At 44.9% G+C, this 17,339-nt stretch overlaps 1 protein-coding gene across 2 annotated transcripts in view; it reads left to right on the top strand.

Moving 5' to 3' along the window:
• Nucleotides 1-17,339, top strand: part of RIN3 (Ras and Rab interactor 3) — a 70,862-nt gene that overhangs the window by 7,708 nt on the left and 45,815 nt on the right. The window contains exons 2-3 of one of the 2 annotated variants that reach the window (XM_086748224.1): nucleotides 12,636-12,813; nucleotides 16,081-16,195. In XM_086748224.1, coding sequence (XP_086604350.1) covers nucleotides 12,636-12,813; nucleotides 16,081-16,195 — 293 coding nt within the window. Of the gene's footprint in view, nucleotides 1-12,577; nucleotides 12,814-16,080; nucleotides 16,196-17,339 lie in introns of both variants that reach the window. The other variant, XM_086748223.1, reaches the window with a different exon arrangement.

Below are 17,339 nucleotides of genomic sequence, written 5' to 3'. Positions count from 1 at the left end.
GAAAGAGCAGTGAGAAGACAGCTGAACAGGCAGGCAGGCATCCATAGGAACTATCCGCCAAAAAGGGCACACAGTGTCTGCAGGGGTTAAAACTCGGCTGTCAAATCATTTCTATACTTCCCTGCCAGAGAGGCTGCCTGTAGAATGCAGGGTGGAGAAGCGTTGTCCTTGTGCGATGGTTGCACCCCGTCTGCCGTGGAGGGGCATGGAGCTGTTACATGAGGATGATTGTGTGTGTGCTGTATTTCTGCAAAGACCCTCGGCACCCCACTCACCTTCCACCACTCTGTTTAGCATCCAGGATCTGCTCTTACAATGCAGGAACACACGTGCCCACCCCATCCTCCTCCCTGACAGAGGGAATCCCTAAAACACAAATATGCTCATGGCTGAGTTGAAGGCACGTGCTGGTGTCCGTCTGGAGTAACGCTTCGGAGCTGGAGAGGGGCTGAGGTCAGAATCCAGACCAGGTTGTCAGGTGCTTGCATCTCAGAGAGGCAAGGCAAGCTTTCAGCTGGTGTTTTTCAACTGTGAATTTGGGGGGTGTATGTATGTGTGTGAAGCACATGATACAGCAGCGCTGCGAGGCAGCTGTGGTCAAGCAAGCAGCGCTATTTAAGCTGTGCAAATGTAGTAAAGCTACAAGCATCACCTAATATAGTAAACATTGTAGCCGCAAGCCTTTCCTCTGTCCATTTTGTACCTCTCTGAGCTATCTAAAGTAACTCTACCCACCTCCAGAAACGAGATCTCTGCGTCAAAATACCCTGCTGAGGTGGGAATGTTAAAGCAGTGCTTCCCTTAAGATTTCAGCTGCAAGAGGTTTGGAGCGCTCAACTCCTCTTTGCCAGCACCCAAAATAGTATAAATCTTTTTGCAAGTAAAGATGATTACTTGAGCAGCAAAGGATTAGCAGATGTGAGCATTGCATAGCTGGTTATGCTAGTCACATTTTCCTAAATAGATATTCTATTAGATGCACGTGAGCCAGGCAGTGCTAGGGAATGCAGCTCTTTGCAAACAGATGGATATATACATGCATCTCTCAGTGAGCCTTTCCCAGACTTCCCATCACCTTCCTGCTAAACAGAGAATATATTTATGTCTGAGTAAAGGATTTCTGCTTTCTGCATTACTGATGCTTTTAAAGAGGATAAGGTGTTTTCACTGATCGTAATTACACTGTATATTTAATACGAAGCCCTTGTATGTATGAGAGAATCTCTGGGTGTTTCATTAATATTAAGCCTCCCAACAACCAGTTGAAGGTAGGTGTCTACTACTGGCACTGTGGGAAGGGAAACTGAGGCACGAGGTCACGGGTGTGATTTTATTACAGTCTTTTACTTTGTAGCCCAGTCTGCTGGATCCTTGTTAAACAATTAAACCCTGGCCTTGTCTCAGACCATCCTTTAGATTTGGCGTGATGTCAGGAACAGAATCCATTTCTCAGAAAGCCTTTTCTTTTTGGTGGATGAGCTCCCTGCTGCATTTCAGAGCTGAACCAGCTTCCTCAGTGTTCATCCAGCCTCTACAGCTGAAGCAAGAGAAGCAGCAAACATGAAACGTTGGGAGTGTGTGCAAGTAGGGTCAGGGGTCTGCCCTTCCAGCAGTGTCCTGCTACTGCCCTGGATTAGGAGGAGCATGGAACCATACCCTGAGAGTTGTTCTCTGCGGCAGGGCTGCAGTTCTGGCTCAGATCTGGTCCTGCAAGGGCTGGGGCTGCTGCCGTTTGCCCTCAGTGACTAGTGGGGGTCTGTGCATCAACACTGTTCCTAGGAAGGTTGAAAGACCTGTCTTACTGCTTGAAGTTTTCTCATGACCATGTTAACTAGTACTTTCTATTTGCTTTTGCAAGGCTAATGAATTGTTGGGGAATTTCAAGAGCTTTGTTGAATCCAACTGAATACATACAACCTTTTGGATTCCCTATATTGCCAAATATAGGGAATCCACGAAGCTCAGGTACACCCCTCTGAAGAAAGCCAGGCTTTTGAAGCCTCTGTCTCCTAAAAAAGGCTGTTGGGCAGAACTGGAAGCAGCTGCAGACCCTTGTGAAGTGGATTAAATTCTGTGCTGCTTGGGAAAATTCACCAAGGAAACAGAGAGAGACCAAAAAACAGCAGAGTCTGGAGACTGACAGCTTTGCTGGCTACCTGCAACACTGTTCTGCAAATTGCTAGCAGACTTCTAGGCAAAAGAAGGTTGTCCCACATATTTGGCTAAATGACAGGCTGGGACCTGGCCCAACCTTTCATCTTGCCTGCCAAGAATTTGTTTCTCCCTTCTCGCTCTCCTTTTTGTTTTCCCTTGAGTTCTCTCCAAGGAACTTGTCACTCCTGATACCCCACACAAAAGCAGAAACCAGGCAAAGCTGAGAGCTTCTCCTGCTGAATCAGCAGACAGGAAAGAGCTTGACTTTGGACAACTTTCCTTTCTGTCCAGAGGACAAATACATAATACAGAACGTTTTGGTGTAATTCTGTACTGAACTCCCATTCTAATCCTTTCTAAGTATTAGAAGATAGTTGGTTTTGGACTGGATCTCATTGGTAACCTTGCCAGCCAAAAGGGAAAGTGACTGTGTTACCCTCCCAGCAGGGATGGGACCTCTGGGCTGGGAAACTATGGTAGAGACTGCATGAGGGGCACTGTGAAGAGCAGCTCGTGATCGGTATGGATGGCAGGGGCTAGTCCCTTGGCCTGGCATTCTGATATCTCCCTTTGCTATTAGACCCAGCTATCTAGGTCTAGCCTGGATTCACCCTGCCTGACTTCAGATGTTTGATTGTTATGTCCCATTTAGGAACCTGTGCACCCATGAGGATCTCTGGTCTTACTGGAGGTGAAGTAGCTCCAAGAGAATAACTCAGCATGACTGGTGCCAGAGGGCTGAATCGCTGAATCCAAGTCAAATATCTGTTCATGCCTCACCAAGCTGAGCAGGGAGCCAGAACAGAGAGTGATGTCCAGCACAAACCTTTTTCCACCCTCCTGTCCCCTGAGTCAGACTGCCCTGGGGTCAGATAGCCTTGAGGTGGGGATGGTGCAGTGCTGGTGTTTTGGGGAGGACATGACCAAGCAGCCGTGTTATGGATTGTCTTAAACTGCTGTGAACCCAAGGACTTTGGCTCATGATTTATTTACATCGTAGCCCTGGTGACCAAGTGACCATAAACACTGTTAAATGTACAAGCTTGAGGTCCCAGCGATGGTTTATCTGGTGCTGTGGGAGCTGACAGACTTGCCTTGCTGGTTGGCAGGTTTTGTAGAGATATGCTGAGCAGCCAGCCACCACAGGGACGTTTCAACAGTTTCTGACACTGCTCTGCTAACCTTTGGCTCCAGGCTGTCCCACCAGGACAGGATGACGGGGGCCATGCTTACCCACAAGGCAGGTCACTTGACTTAGCTCAGCAAACTAGAACACCCCTCTCATCCTTGTGGTGGAGGACCATGCCCTTTCACCACCTTTCCATATCCCTGAAATATCCCAATAAGCCTTTTCCTTCTTCCCTTCCTTCCCCCAGGAAGGCAGATCTGTAACCTTGCCTCACTGTGAATGCAGGCAGGGATCCTAGCAGATCACAAAGCAAGAAATAAACACATTTCTCCAATGCCTAATCAAAATTAAATATGAGGAGTATGAAATCACTGGAGTAAGGCTTAAGCATGACAGACGAAGAGTAGGTTCATAGATGTAGATTTTATGGTTTTTTTTACTAACACCAGCATGTATTGAAATGCATTCACATTGACATGGGAAGGAATTCTTACCCAAAATATGAATATTTGTGTGTAAGTCTACATGTGGTGCCTTAACAAGAGGGGGGACCTCTGAAGGTCTGTGCTCTGCTCCTTGAGACACCACAGGATGAAAGTTGAATGGATGTATTTCCCACAGCAAAATGGCCATTTCTAATTGCAAATCATGACTGAGATGATAGGTGTTTGCAGGTATTTCTTAGAAGAGGGGAAGACTGCTCAGCTTTATGCAACTCTGTGTGGTTAGCACGTCATTTCTTGTGTGTCTCATACGTCTACACTAAATTCACTCACAGCATGAGGAAAGCCGTTGCTTTTTATAACTAGTCTGATGTTTCTCGTAATGTTTTGCCCAGGATTTTGACTCTGACACATCATGCAGCTTCAAATAATTTTTGATATAAAGGATTTGAAACAGAATGGCTTTATTTAAGCAAAGCATATATTTTTCAATATGCAACATATATTCTTCAATAAGCAAAAAATGTATTCTTCATTAAGTTTGAATTTGGGAAATTCTCCCTCCCCTTTATTTTCCGTTTCCCTTTCCCCTCTTTGTTAAGTGAGTACAATACAGAAAGGCATTCCACAGGTTTCCATTCCTGTCTTCCTTCCTGGCCAGATGAGCTGGGAAAGGGCAAAACCTTGGTCAATAGCCCTGGCCCTGCCGTCAAAACGGGGGTGCTCTGGCCTTCCAACACCTCCAGTGTTTTTGAAAAGCCCAGAACAAACCCAGCCGCCTTCTGTCCAGCTGGTGGCTCTGCTGGGCCCTTCTAGTGCCCTGACACCAGAGGGTGAGGAAGGCCTGTGCCTTCCTTACATTCTTACAACTTAGGAAATTGTTTCCTTCTTCCAAATATTTGCTTCTGGTCCCTGCACCTCGCAAGCTTTCCAGAGAAGTTAAAGTAGAATTGTCCAGCAAACACTTTTGCAGCTTTTTGTTAAGGAAAATGTGCTTTCCTTGGCTCCTCTGGCCTTACCAGAAATTACTCCTTGCTAGGGCCACATTTCAGAAGCTCTCTTCTTTGCAGTGAAAAGGCCTTGCAGAAGTAGAAATTCTCATTTGTGGCTTGCACGCAAAGAAAAATCTTTAGTTTTGCTGATATGCTGAAATTCCTAAGAGAATCATTTGAGTTTGAAATAGGCAAAGGACAAATTACCTAAAAAACTCTGATTATGAACATGAGGGAGAAAGGCTTATCTTTAACACAGCAACTGTCTGTTCTTAGTAAGGGAGTAGTCTAATAAAACTTGTAAAGGGGTTTTGACTTGCAGAAGTAAGTTTTGACTTGCAAAAGTATGTTTTGACTGAGTAAAAAGAGAAACACAGTTGATAAGATATTTTGAGACAAATTGTTGAATGTGACGTGTATGTGCAAGGTTAAAAGATACAAAGATAGCAGTATAATTTGTGAGGTGAATACAAGCCATGTTACACCAACAAGATATAGTAGCCCAAGTCCACCCTGGGGTCACAGGCAGCATGTACCATCTGCATTAACTTCTGCATTCATGAATGCAGGACACAGCTAGAACTAAGGGAAAAAAAAAAAGAGCTTTGAAAGAAGGCCTCTTACTTCAGGGAATTTTTGATGTTTGTTTTTTATCTTGTTTCTGTCATGGCTGTGAGTGTGAGAAGGCTCATCTGTTAGTAGAGCTGACATTACTAGCAGTAATAGGAATTAGCTTGTATTTTGTTTGGGGGCTTTATGCACATGCAATTCCTTATGATACACATAACTTGGTGTTTGAAAATGAAGGGATAGACCAAATGAACCTAGGAAACATGTTGAAGTTAGTGACTCAATAACCACTTCGTGGCACCTCCCTGCTCCTTGAAAGCATTCCTGCACTGGAAGATGGTTGACAGGGTCAAACAAGAGGCTTTGACAGAGGTATTGCCACTGCTTCACTGTAGGCGCTTAACTAAGTGCTTAACTGTAGTCAAGCTTAACTAAGCTTGGCTAATTTAGGAGGAAGAGCAGCTTTTTGAGAGAAGCTGAGAGCTGGCCCCTAAGGGCTGAGATGGGTGCCCCTGCACTGCTCTCTCTGAGTGACTAGAGCAGAAACCCGAGCAGGTAACAGTGGCTGCTGCGTTTGAGTGGTTTACAGGAAGCACTGTAAGCACCCCCTCCTTCTCCACTCCTGAGCGACTTGACCCTGCTGCTCATGCCCTTAGAGAAAGATCATTAGTCTTAATCACCTGGTTTGCGCTCTGATGAGTGACGGTGGTTACATGTCCCTCCCAATATCAGTAGCTTCCATCCAGCAAGTCTTGCCTCCAGAGCTGACCCGACTCCTGACCTTTGAACAAGATTCTAATCAGTTCAAAATCCAGATAAGCTGAGGTCATGTCCTTTGCATGATGGCAGTAATGAGGAAAAATACAGTTGCTAATCCTGGTTACGGCAGCAGCCAGAGCACCAGAGCTTAGCAAAATCTAAGTTGTTCTGCCAGCGAGCTCCATGGTTTTGCATAAAGACTACTCCTGTGGCTCAGCTAACATGCTTAAAGCCAGCTCAGCTATCCTTGCCGTGCTCTGCAGGCAGCAGAAGTCCACACAGTCACTTCATCGTGATGCTGGTCTATCACACCTTCACAGTGAGCCCTGTACTGTATAAGAAATCAATGTGGTGTCGTATGTGAGCAGAAAACTGCCTGTGGCCACTTATTACTTAACAGATCAACACATGAATTAGCATTCTTCCACTTGCACAAGAGGCCATTACACCCTTCTCGCCATGGAGTATAATACCACTTGCTCATCTTTGTGATTTCCTCTGTTGGTTTCAGTGACTGAGGAGGTGAGTGCTCGGTGAGCTGGTGAGTGATTTAAGGGCAGATGAGCTGTCCCACACAGCTACTGGGCTACTGTGCCCAGTAGCCGAGCTCCCAGGCAGGGTGATGACTTGCTCCACTTTGGCAAACATAGGTGAACACCTGCAGGCAAGGTCCAGCTGGGGAGAGGCAGATGCTTGCAATCTGTGTGTGCAAACCCCTGCTAGCCTTCATGGAGGTGGGCACTTTGGAAAATCCCTGGCAAGTACAGAAAAGCTCACAGAAGTGAGCCTTCAATTGCAGGGTGCAAAACTCCACTGCTGAAATTGAGGGTACCTGTAACAGAAAGTGGAGTAGGTGGGGAACCCAGGAGAGGTTTGCTGAGCTATGAGGTGTCAGGGTATTTAGGAGACCCCTGATTTGCCTTACCTTTGGCAGCTGAAACAGCTGCTGCCTTGGCTGTTAAGCATGGTGCTTTCCAGGCTGAGCGGAAAGGCCTGGACATGCAGAGCATCAACCATAGATCAAAGACCAAGCAGATGAAGGGACATAAAAGCTCGAGTGGAAACAAGGAGAGCAGTGAGCAAGAGGAAGTGCTCTGCCAACCACAGGTTGTCCGCAGACCACAGTTTTGGAGAAGCACCATTTCCTGAGCTACGCGTTTGTCACCAAGCTGGACCAGTAACACAAGCATTCTGCAAGGTAGGAAGAACTACTGAACAGGCAAGCCTGCCTCATGGGATGCACTGAGCCTGTCACATCACTTCCATTATCCAGTTTTTCTGTACATCTGAGAACCTACAATGCAGGAAGCTCCCATGGCTTACTTAGCTACCTACAACTTTTCCCTTTCTTTTTGCGTGTCAGACAAGAAACTTGGTTTTTAATTTCTAACTAAAAGGTGGCAATCAGCTGGGTGCAATCTCTGAAGACCTCAAGAACTTTCTTCTCTTTCTGCTTTTTGTGTTTTTCATTGATTTTTTCCTGTTTGTTGGCTTTAGCTTTTGTCAGGTCTCTCAATTCTGTTATGAAAAAGCATTTATTAAAGCCTGAATTTTTTGCGAGGCAGTGTTAAAACTTGGTGCACAAAGTTAGCTGCTGTGCTCTGGGTTTTGCTATGTGCCACTTTGCTGCCTTTCCATTTTCCTAATACTCTAGTTTATGATGAAATGACTCAAGAAGTTTACAGATATGAGAGAGCTCTCTCTGTAGCTAGGTTGGGTGCAGTGCCTCAGTTCTACCATCTCTTGGAAGAAAGAGATGAGAATCCAGCAAGGTGACCCAAGCCAGGTCCAGAAAGTGAATGAATCCTTCTCCTCCGTCTTGGATTAGTTTGATTGGAACTGATCCAGTGAGCAAATATGGGCTGGTTTGTGAGAATAACGCGAAGGCATCAAGAAGTGATCACATCTTGGATGGAAGCAAAATGAAGCTTGATGTCCTCTAGCTGGGGCACTACATAATTTCCCTCCCAGTCAACTGAAAGATTTTTAATGCGTCTGTCTAATCTGAAGTGGTATCAAGCCAAGGAAAGCATAGAGAGCTATGTGTGTAGCAAGGGTCTAGCTGACAAAACTTTGTTGCACTTCTTTTGCTGCTACTCATATAACTCTGTTCTTTCTCCAGTGTGCTGGGTTCAGAACTTCATGCTCTCCTCCATGAAGCCCCGTGCTCCAAATTCTCTCTTTTAACTACAGAAATTACCAGCATTGTCCATCTACTTCCACGAGGACTGGTGTGTTATCTTCAAAAGCTTCTGTCTTTTCCTCTTACTTCATGTGCTTCTTGTAAACTGTGTTGCTGTGCTGGAAGGGTTTCCATACGTGAGCTTCAGACACCAGCTGGCTTGTCCTGAGTGGTACCCCTTCAGGAACCAGGTGGCTTTGGTGCAAAAAGTTGCTCTTCACCTGCCACATGGAGTTTATGGCCACTTGCCTGTCTTTCTCCCTCAGTAGCAAGCCAGCTGGCACACACTTTAAGACCTGTGGTGTGTGCTCTGCTATAAATATAAATATAAATATAAATATAAATATAAATATAAATATAAATATAAATATAAATATAAATATAAATATAAATATAAATATAAATATAAATATAAATATAAATATATCAGATTACCTCTTTTCCTGAGGATAGCACAAAAAAACCTTGCTCTTGCTCTGTCTTGATGTGTTTAATATTCAGGGGGACAAATAAGAGCAATAAAACATAATAATAAAAAACCCCCTCCTAATTCTTACACCTGGTCTATTTAAACGATACTAAGGCCCTCAGCCTTTACTTGTCAGTGCACTACAGAGCATTTGGTTTCCAATTTAAGATTCACATTTAATAACACCTGATGTACGTGCATGAAATTCAGTGGATTATATCCTCTTGCAGTTCTGATGATTTCTGGGAATATTCAGCTGCCAAATGTGGCTCTTCATTTCTAAAGGAATGAGTCATGGTGGTGTCATTACTTCAGTGTAGAGCCACTGTGCAATAATTCAGATCACCATTGTCATTATGATTTCCAATAAGCAATCTGATACCCTCTGCCAGATTGGGGCAGGTGTGTGAATATAATCACTGTGCAATTAATTAACCTGTGTTGCCAGTCAGTATGCAACACACTGCTCCTGCCATCCCAACTGAGTTCAACTTAGTAGAGCGGCTGCAGGATTTGAAAGTACTTTTCAGTAAGTAATCAATTAAAAAAAAAATTAAAAACTGGCAGCTCCAGGGCCAGCTTTTCAGCTTCACATCACACCTAACAAAAATGAGCGTTTGCCTGTATCAGTCAAAGAGTTTTGCAGGATTGTGGGAGAAGGAGGAGAGAGTTGCATGTTATTTCTGAAAACTGTGAGCTTAGAAATCATCTGATTTGTGAATTCTGAGTGAGTGAAATAGCAAAGCCTGGCTGCTCACCATGGTGGCCTTGCAAATCCCTTCAACTGGCAGCACAGCAAGAACCCGCAAGCTGCCTGGGCTCCCTCCTCTCTGTGTGCAGCTACAGAGCTACCGTGGAGCCAGATTAAATTGCTGGATTAAGCACTCCTGCAGCCCAGCATCTGGATCTTTGTGACAGCTGTGCCCAGGAAAGAAGTCAAGCATCGGTGCCATAACTGCGTCAACTGGTGTGTCATGGGTCACAGCATTACAGCTGGAAAAGGTCTGTTAGGTCATTCGCTCCCATTTCTTAGCCAGCACAGGATTTGACTCAATAAAGTGTTTGCTACTGCTCTAAACATGGTGTTTTAAGAGATTTGGGCAACGCAATCCTTCTCTTGAGAACTTATCCATCATCTGTTATAACTTGCTGCCACGAAGCGTCTGGCCTAACATTCCTCTGTTTTAATATGATCCCATTAATTATTCTTCTTGCCTTTCCTTTTTATCAAAGCCTCCCCTTTCGCTGACCTCTCCTTTCCTCCCTCTGTACTGGTACAGTGGCCTGCTTAGCTCCTTCTGACCTAGGCTGGCTTTTGAGTGGAGGATACCCCACACCAGGGCTCTCATCCCTGAGGGCCCCCAAAAGGCTGGGTTCCTGTTCTGCCACAAGCCTCATCCATTGCCCTTAATTATCTGCGCTGAAAAACCCCACACACTCAAAACGTGAGATGCTTCCATTAAGACAAATATTTTCAGGCTCTTAATTTTTTATCTTATATGTCTAAGTTTGGAATGATTTTTTATTTTTCATCCATTCTCCAAAACTTAGATGATGGGCCCTACACGCATGCATTGGAAGGTCAGTTCTGTTACTTTTCTACACCAGTTTGTTGTTCTTGTTGCCAAACCCACGTTGATGCTATGAGCAGTGCTCCGTCCAGACAATGTGCCTGTTGGAGGGAGAAGAGGGCTGGGTGCCTCTGCCTCCGTCAAGGCTGGGTGCTCACCAGGTCCAAGCTGCTTTGTATTACTTCCTTGCCTTTCTTGATATCCCTCATTTCCCTCCAGGCAATGGGAATGCTGAGCATCAGGGCTTTCCTGGCCCGTTTCTCTTCACCTGACATAACTAATGGGTACCGAAGTTCAGCATTACTAGAGCTGTTGCAATGCATGTCGTCTTCTGGTGCCACAGCGAGACATTATCATCATTGGCCTCCTTTTGATCTAGGTTTCACACATCATTGGCAAGATCAGATTCATGCTTATGTGACTAATTTGGAGGGGTAGCTTTTGCTAACAGTGTTACGGAACATTTCATTATAACTCACCTTTCTTTTCCTCCAACTCATTACTTCTTTCCCATTACTGATTATGAATGTTGCCATCCAACACACATTTTCCTTTCACATGGTTACTAGGCATTTCTTTGGATTTCTACTGTAAAGAAAGAAGCTGAGATATGAATGGGGTTAACTTCTAAAAGCAGTCCTCCACTGGTTTACTCTATGTATTTACTATATATGTTCAGATGATACTGATTAAAATCATGTACTGTTGCATCCGAAAGAAATTTCCTCACCTGTGTGACAAGCTGGGCTTTTATCATACGTGAAGAGAGAGTATTTCACTTGTTTCTATTTGCTTTTTAAGCACAGTTCTCTCATTCTTACTATCTTGGCTACAATCTCGAAAATGGGTTGATTAAAATCAAGATGCTGTGGACTAATACCCTGAATTAGAAACTGGGATTGCAGAGAAACGTGTATTTTCTAAGGAAGCTCTCTCTGTAGGGTTGCAAAAGAAAAAAAAAAGCTACTAAAAAGAAAATCTCACCGTTGGTTTGGGGATTTGAAAGGCTACTTTTATAAAAAACTAACTTTTGGGATAAGCATGCTGCATTAGGTTAGGCCTTTGAAGAGACTCTTTTTTAGTAGTTTAAGTTTGACCTTATTTGAAATGTACTACTTTAAGATTTCTATCTTTAAAAATGAAAGGGAAAAGAAAAAGACGTTAAATAGGACCAAATCAAAAGTGAGAGTCCTCCTCTTTTCAGCTCTGACATCTAAGCAGCAAAACTGGTGCAGAAAAACATATTTTGTGCACGTTCTCCTACATATTCTTTACTGTTAAAATCAATTAAGCAAATGAACAAGAAGCCCAAATCAGTGACTCTATAGCCTTATCCAGCAGAGCTCTTACAACCAGACCTTTCAGCACCAGCATTTAATACCAGTCTGCCACTGGACTGCAGGGACTGAAAATAAACAGAATTAGTTCTTTGTGTCTCTGATCAGAACAGGAGTCTAAAGAAGAATGTGTCCCAGATCTTTAATATTCTCAACAGCATAATTTCAGTGTTCTTCTGTCTGGTACAGCTGAGAATAAGCTGTGAGACATAAGGTGCAACTGGGCACTGCTAACACGTGGTGCCACAGGACAGCCCCTCTCTTGTCACTCAGACTGCCTAAGCTGGGCGCAGAGGGTGGCTGCCAAAACAGGAGAGCAGCTGATGCTGCCTCTGGCTACTTCTGGCAGGCTTCCTCCGAGAGGCTCTGGAAGTGGGGAGAGATACCACACCGGTGCCCATCGCAGCTCCTGCGCAATCGGAGAAGCGCTGACAGTGGCACAGCGGCAAGGCGAGCCGCAGGCTGCCTGGCCCCGGTGTGCCTCGGATGCTGACGGATGCTGTGGCTTGATGTGTGCATACTCCCAGCTGCTGGAGAAGTCCGTGGCCTCTTTTTTCTGCTGCAACTCTCCCTCGGAAGACATGAACCATTACTCTGACCCTTCAGCTGGAGGATGGGGGCCCAAGGGACAGGCATGCTCTGCAGTGCTGGCTGTGTGCATCCCTCACCTTTGCCTCTGGGTACCTGGGCTTAGGCGATGCAGACTGAATCTGCGATTTCAGATGAGCTGAAACCAGCAGACTTCAGCACAAAGCATCCTGAAAGACTGTGGTCTGAAACCCAGATGTGCATTATTAGCATGAGGCTGTAATCCTTAGGACAGGGCCTATCTGTCTGTCGAGGCCTGTGTTCTTGGTTTGCCTCCATCATAGCCAGGTGTCTCTGGTCCAGCCCATGGGGAACTCTCCTGGTGTGTAAGTGCCTTTGTGTGTGCCTGTGTGTCGGCATTTGCAGTCCTTACTCCCCCAAAGTTTTCCATTTGCAGTTCTGCTTACATGGGACCCCCTTGCTCTGTTTCAATCCCATCAGAGGTACCGGTGAAGAGGGAAAAGAGTCACATCTCTGTCAGGCCACTGCCCTGCGCAACTGCGTCTCGCTTCCAGGGATCAGCATCCTGGATAAACTCATCAAGACCTGTCCCATCTGGCTTCAGCTGAACATGAATCAGGAAAGAGCTGGGGCGATACTTGGCAAAGAGACAGCAGGGGTAAGTCCAAAGTGGTTTAGGTTCAGACAACCACATTTCCTGTCCTTGGTGGAGCTCATTAGGAGAGCAGCACTTTTATTCATGTGGAAGCAAAAATATTTAGCAGACTACGCTCTCTCTTTCCACTACCTTTTCATGCTTTGGCCACTCACAATGGTGCAAGACAGATATAATAGCTTTGGGGAAGCAAGAAATCTTGTCTCTGGTTTTATTTACTTAGCATGTAGATTCATGGAGATGCTTTCCCATTCATCACCACACCCATCGGTATGTTGACTATCCTAATAGCAAATTATGCTCTTTGTTTTTCTGCACTGACTGTAAAGGGAGACCTGAGTGACTATCTCTGATATAGTGCATATGGGCCCAAGCCTCTTTGGTCATTAGCCACTCCTAAAGCCAGGGCTGTTCCCCACCTGCGAGTAGCTTTGGGGATAAATCTAGCCTATGTTCCTCCTACTCACACTGTCCTTGGGCACAGTCTTCAGCTGCAGCTTGAATCAGACAGGAGAAGAGCTGATGCATCAGAGGTGTCCCACAGCAAGCACAGGCTCTCCTGCCCACTCTGAGCCCACCTGAAGCTGAATCAGCACCGCACCTTTCCCACCACGGCTGAAAATGGAAGAGACTAGTTTGCGTGGACAGTAGGGTTAGGTACAGCTCAGAAAACCCACCTTCCTCTCATCTGAACAGCCATGGTCCAATTTTAGCCTTTGGAGCCATGGCAAGCTGTTGTGCCGATGAGGAAAACGGAAGTGATTCATGTCCAGGTTTCACTTCTCTCATTGCTTAAATTTAATTTCAGATGAAGCACTTGCCCGATGCAATGTGAGATAGTGCTGTCTGAGATGCAAGGTTGCAGTAATCTCTTGAGGTGGGTTAGAGGGACCATGCTGTCACATGGGTGGCAGGAACTGGAGAAGGAAGAGCCTCTAAGGCTTTTTCCTACCTGCAGATACTTTCTGTGATGTAGAAGGTGGGGGCTGCTTTGTGTTAGAAATAGGCCTGTTTCAGGCATGCCCCTATCTGCCACATCTTTATTTGGATTTTCTCTGCACTGGTGGTGGACCTGAGCCTGTGGGGCTCAATTTCTTATGAACTGCAGAAGCCAAAATGACCACACTGTGCGAGGTTATGAAGCTGCCCCGAAGCTGTATGTTTAGCATGGGTGCTTCAAAGTGAAAGGAGATGCCGTTATGACTGGGACTCATGCAGAGAAAAGTCCTAGCTTCCAGACAAGCTTTCTTAAATTCCTCTGTCCAATAAATTAATGTTTTCTTGATAGATTTCCACTGCACTATAATTGATTATTCATTTGATCAACTCACCATTCTTCCTTCTAATTTTAACATCCACACTCCAGAATTAGCCCCATTTTTAAATTTATTTTTTATAAAAATGCCTTGATGCTTTCCTGCCAAAACCTGCTATCAAAGAACAGATAAAAGTGAAGACTATTTTGTCTTTGTATCTGCAGCTTCAAGGTACAAGCTAAAAATATCCTTGACAATCAGCTATAATTAGAAACACACTTAGGAGCTCACACAATACAAAGAATGAGATATTTTTCTTCCTTTTTATTCTTTTATCTTTTTAATTTTTTTTTCTCTTTTCACTGTTCTTTTTTCTTTTTCTTTTGTCTTCTATCTTCTTTCTTCCTGGTTTCTTTTTTCTTTCCATATTCTGTTTTCTTTTTTCTTTCCTCTTTCTTCTTTCCCCTTTCCTCTTTCTTCTTTTTTCTTTTTTTAAAAAATTTCACTAGTGCCTTTGGTGGGAACTAATGGCTACAGTGATTCCACTGGTTCCAGTTAAAAATTCAGGGGCCTCTTATGACCCTGAATCATAACATGTATGAATGTTTGATGGGAGGGAGTACAGAAGATTGAGCCAGACCATTCTCAGTGGTATCCAGTGAAAGGATGAGGTGCAGTGGGCATTAATTGAAACATGGGAAATTCTGTTTAAACCCTAGGAGAAGCTTTTTTTTTGCTGTCAGCATGATTGAACATTGGAACAAGTTGCCCAAGAGGCTGTAGAGCCTCTATCCTTGAAGATAATAAAAACCAAACAAGACACAATCCTGACTGACTTGCTGTAGTCAATTTATCTTTGAGCATGGGGGTTGGACCAGATGATCTCCAGAGGTTCCTTTCAACCACATCTTCTCTGTGATTTTGGGACCATTGAAGTCAGTGCTGCCATCCCAAGGGATCTTAGACAAGCTGGGGAGACAGGTCTGGCAGGAACCTTCCGAAATTCAACAAGGACAAACGCAAAGCACTGCCCCCGGGCAGGCAGACCCCTGGCAGGGCTCCAGGCTGGCACTGCCTGGCTGGGCAGCTCTGCAGGAAAGGCCCTGCAGGGGCAGTGGGCAGCAAGATGGGCACAGACCCACTGAGGAGAGGCTATGGGACCAGGATTTGTTCAACTAGGACGAGAGACAGCTTCAGGGGGACTGCACATTAACCAACTGGTACCTACAGGAAGATCATGGAGAAGACGGAGCCAGGCTCTGCTCAGCACTGCATGGTGGGAGGACAAGAGGCCACAGGCATACATTGAAACTGGGTACAGGGAAACAATTTATCCCTCTGAGGACAGTAAGTGGTGGGACAGTTTGCCTGGAGAGGTTGTGCAGCCTCCACCCTTGGAGGTCCTTCAGAGCTGTCTGGACAAAGCCCTGAACATCTTGGTCTGGCCTCATGGCTTCACCCAGGGTATTGGACAAGATCCCTCCCGAGGCCCCTGACAGCCTAAATGATCTTCTGCTCCCATGAAAATGCTCTGCTACGAGACACTGTGGCCACCAGAGCCTTTGGCCTTATGTTCCACTCATGGACACTTGAGTGGGGGGAACACTCATGCTTCCCTCTCAACATAAAAGTTACTTGCTTTAGACCCAGACTTGGACATTCTAGGGTGAATTGTGCTTGATTTAGGGCACTTATGTGAGGACTATCACTTGATAAATTGTGAGTGCAGCTTTATACTCTTCAGTTAATTAAAAAGTTTGCCTTAGGCTTAAGTGGGACAGCATGATGCATAGAAATTTTGCTGGTTCCTTCGCAGGTCTGGATTTCACAGAGATGAAATGTCCCTTTATTTATTATTTCTGTCGTGTAAAGTTCAATGAAGTGGAACAAAGTTAAAATAAGATCACTTAAAGGTGGATTGTACTGATAGAAAATTTCATTGCCAATGACCTAAAATAAAGTTCAGAAGCTCACATAATGTTGCTAAACTCTTTATTCCTTTCTCCTTTTTCAGATATTCTTGGTTAGGAAGGAGGATAATGTGAACAACATGGTCCTTGCAGTCCGCCTGCCAGTGCAGAACGAAGCTCCTGGTGTGCTGGAGTACAACATTAAAGAAGAAAAATCAAGTGAGTTCTTTACATTTTTTTTGGTCTTGCTCTGATTGTTGTACTGAATCCTCTTGTGGTTATCAGTATTTATGTAATCTCACTGGCAATGAGCAGATTGCTCTTGCGACCGACAGCAGATCTTGCTTTTATGGTGTAGTTCACTTAATATTTCCTGCAGCTGCTTTACCTCAGTTCCCCTGTGGCTCTGCACCTTGTGTTATCATTTACAGACTCACAACAGGAAAATAAAGCACCCCCAGATGAGCAGGTCAGCGCTTTGATCAAGCGAGAGGAGCTGCCTTTCACCAGGTGGAAGTCCTGAGCAAAGCACAAGGCACTGACAGACTAAGCCTTGTTAATTCACCAACTCTCTCTCTGTTTCTGCCACTGAATTTGGAGCCTGCCAGGCATCTGACATCTGCTGCATTCCCTTTTCATGCAACTCATACAGTCGTACTGAACAACCGGTTACTCCTAAGCTATTTGACTGTTTTCAATCCTTGCTGTTTCTGGGATGCAGCTGGGTCTTGGAGCTTGTAGTATCAGTGCTGTTCCCAACTGGACAGTCAAGTCTGCTGTGAGCAGGCAAAAATGACCCTAGTTCACATCAGCCGTGCTTGATGCCGCCCTTGGTGTAAATGGATGTATAATGCATACCATTTCCACTTTCCAAGAAATATTTGTAAACATGGGAATTTTAGGATAGTCAAAGAAACATGCACTTGAAAGAGTTCATCAAAATAACTTCACACTATTTATTTGTATGAACACAGCCAAAACCTCTGTCGCTGAGCTCTGTCCCAAAGCCAGCTCCCCAGGGTATATGTTTTACTCTCTGCTAAAACACTTGTGTTTCTGCTGATCAGTGTTGCGGCTGATTTCACCCCCCTGACAGTTGCTTAAATGAATTTCTTCCTTCTCATATGTTTCTTTGCATGCTTCTGCATCATGAAAAGACTTTAAAGACAGAAGGACAAGTGAATCTCTTAATCTGCTCTAATCTTAAACACAGACCACAGGCTGTCACAGCGTTGCTCCTGCACAGAGCACAGCTGCCTGCCTGGCTGCTGCGTACCCCCCAGGAAAGTTTTCTCTCTCCTCTGCGTGTACCCTGGAGCATATAATTGCAGAGGTGCCACCCACGTTCAGTGCTCCTGCATGG

Source organism: Chlamydotis macqueenii, chromosome 5 (assembly GCF_036417535.1).
Source record: "Chlamydotis macqueenii isolate bChlMac1 chromosome 5, bChlMac1.mat, whole genome shotgun sequence".
NCBI classification, from domain to species: Eukaryota; Metazoa; Chordata; class Aves; order Otidiformes; family Otididae; genus Chlamydotis; species Chlamydotis macqueenii.
This window is presented reverse-complemented; position numbering and strand designations above follow the sequence as displayed.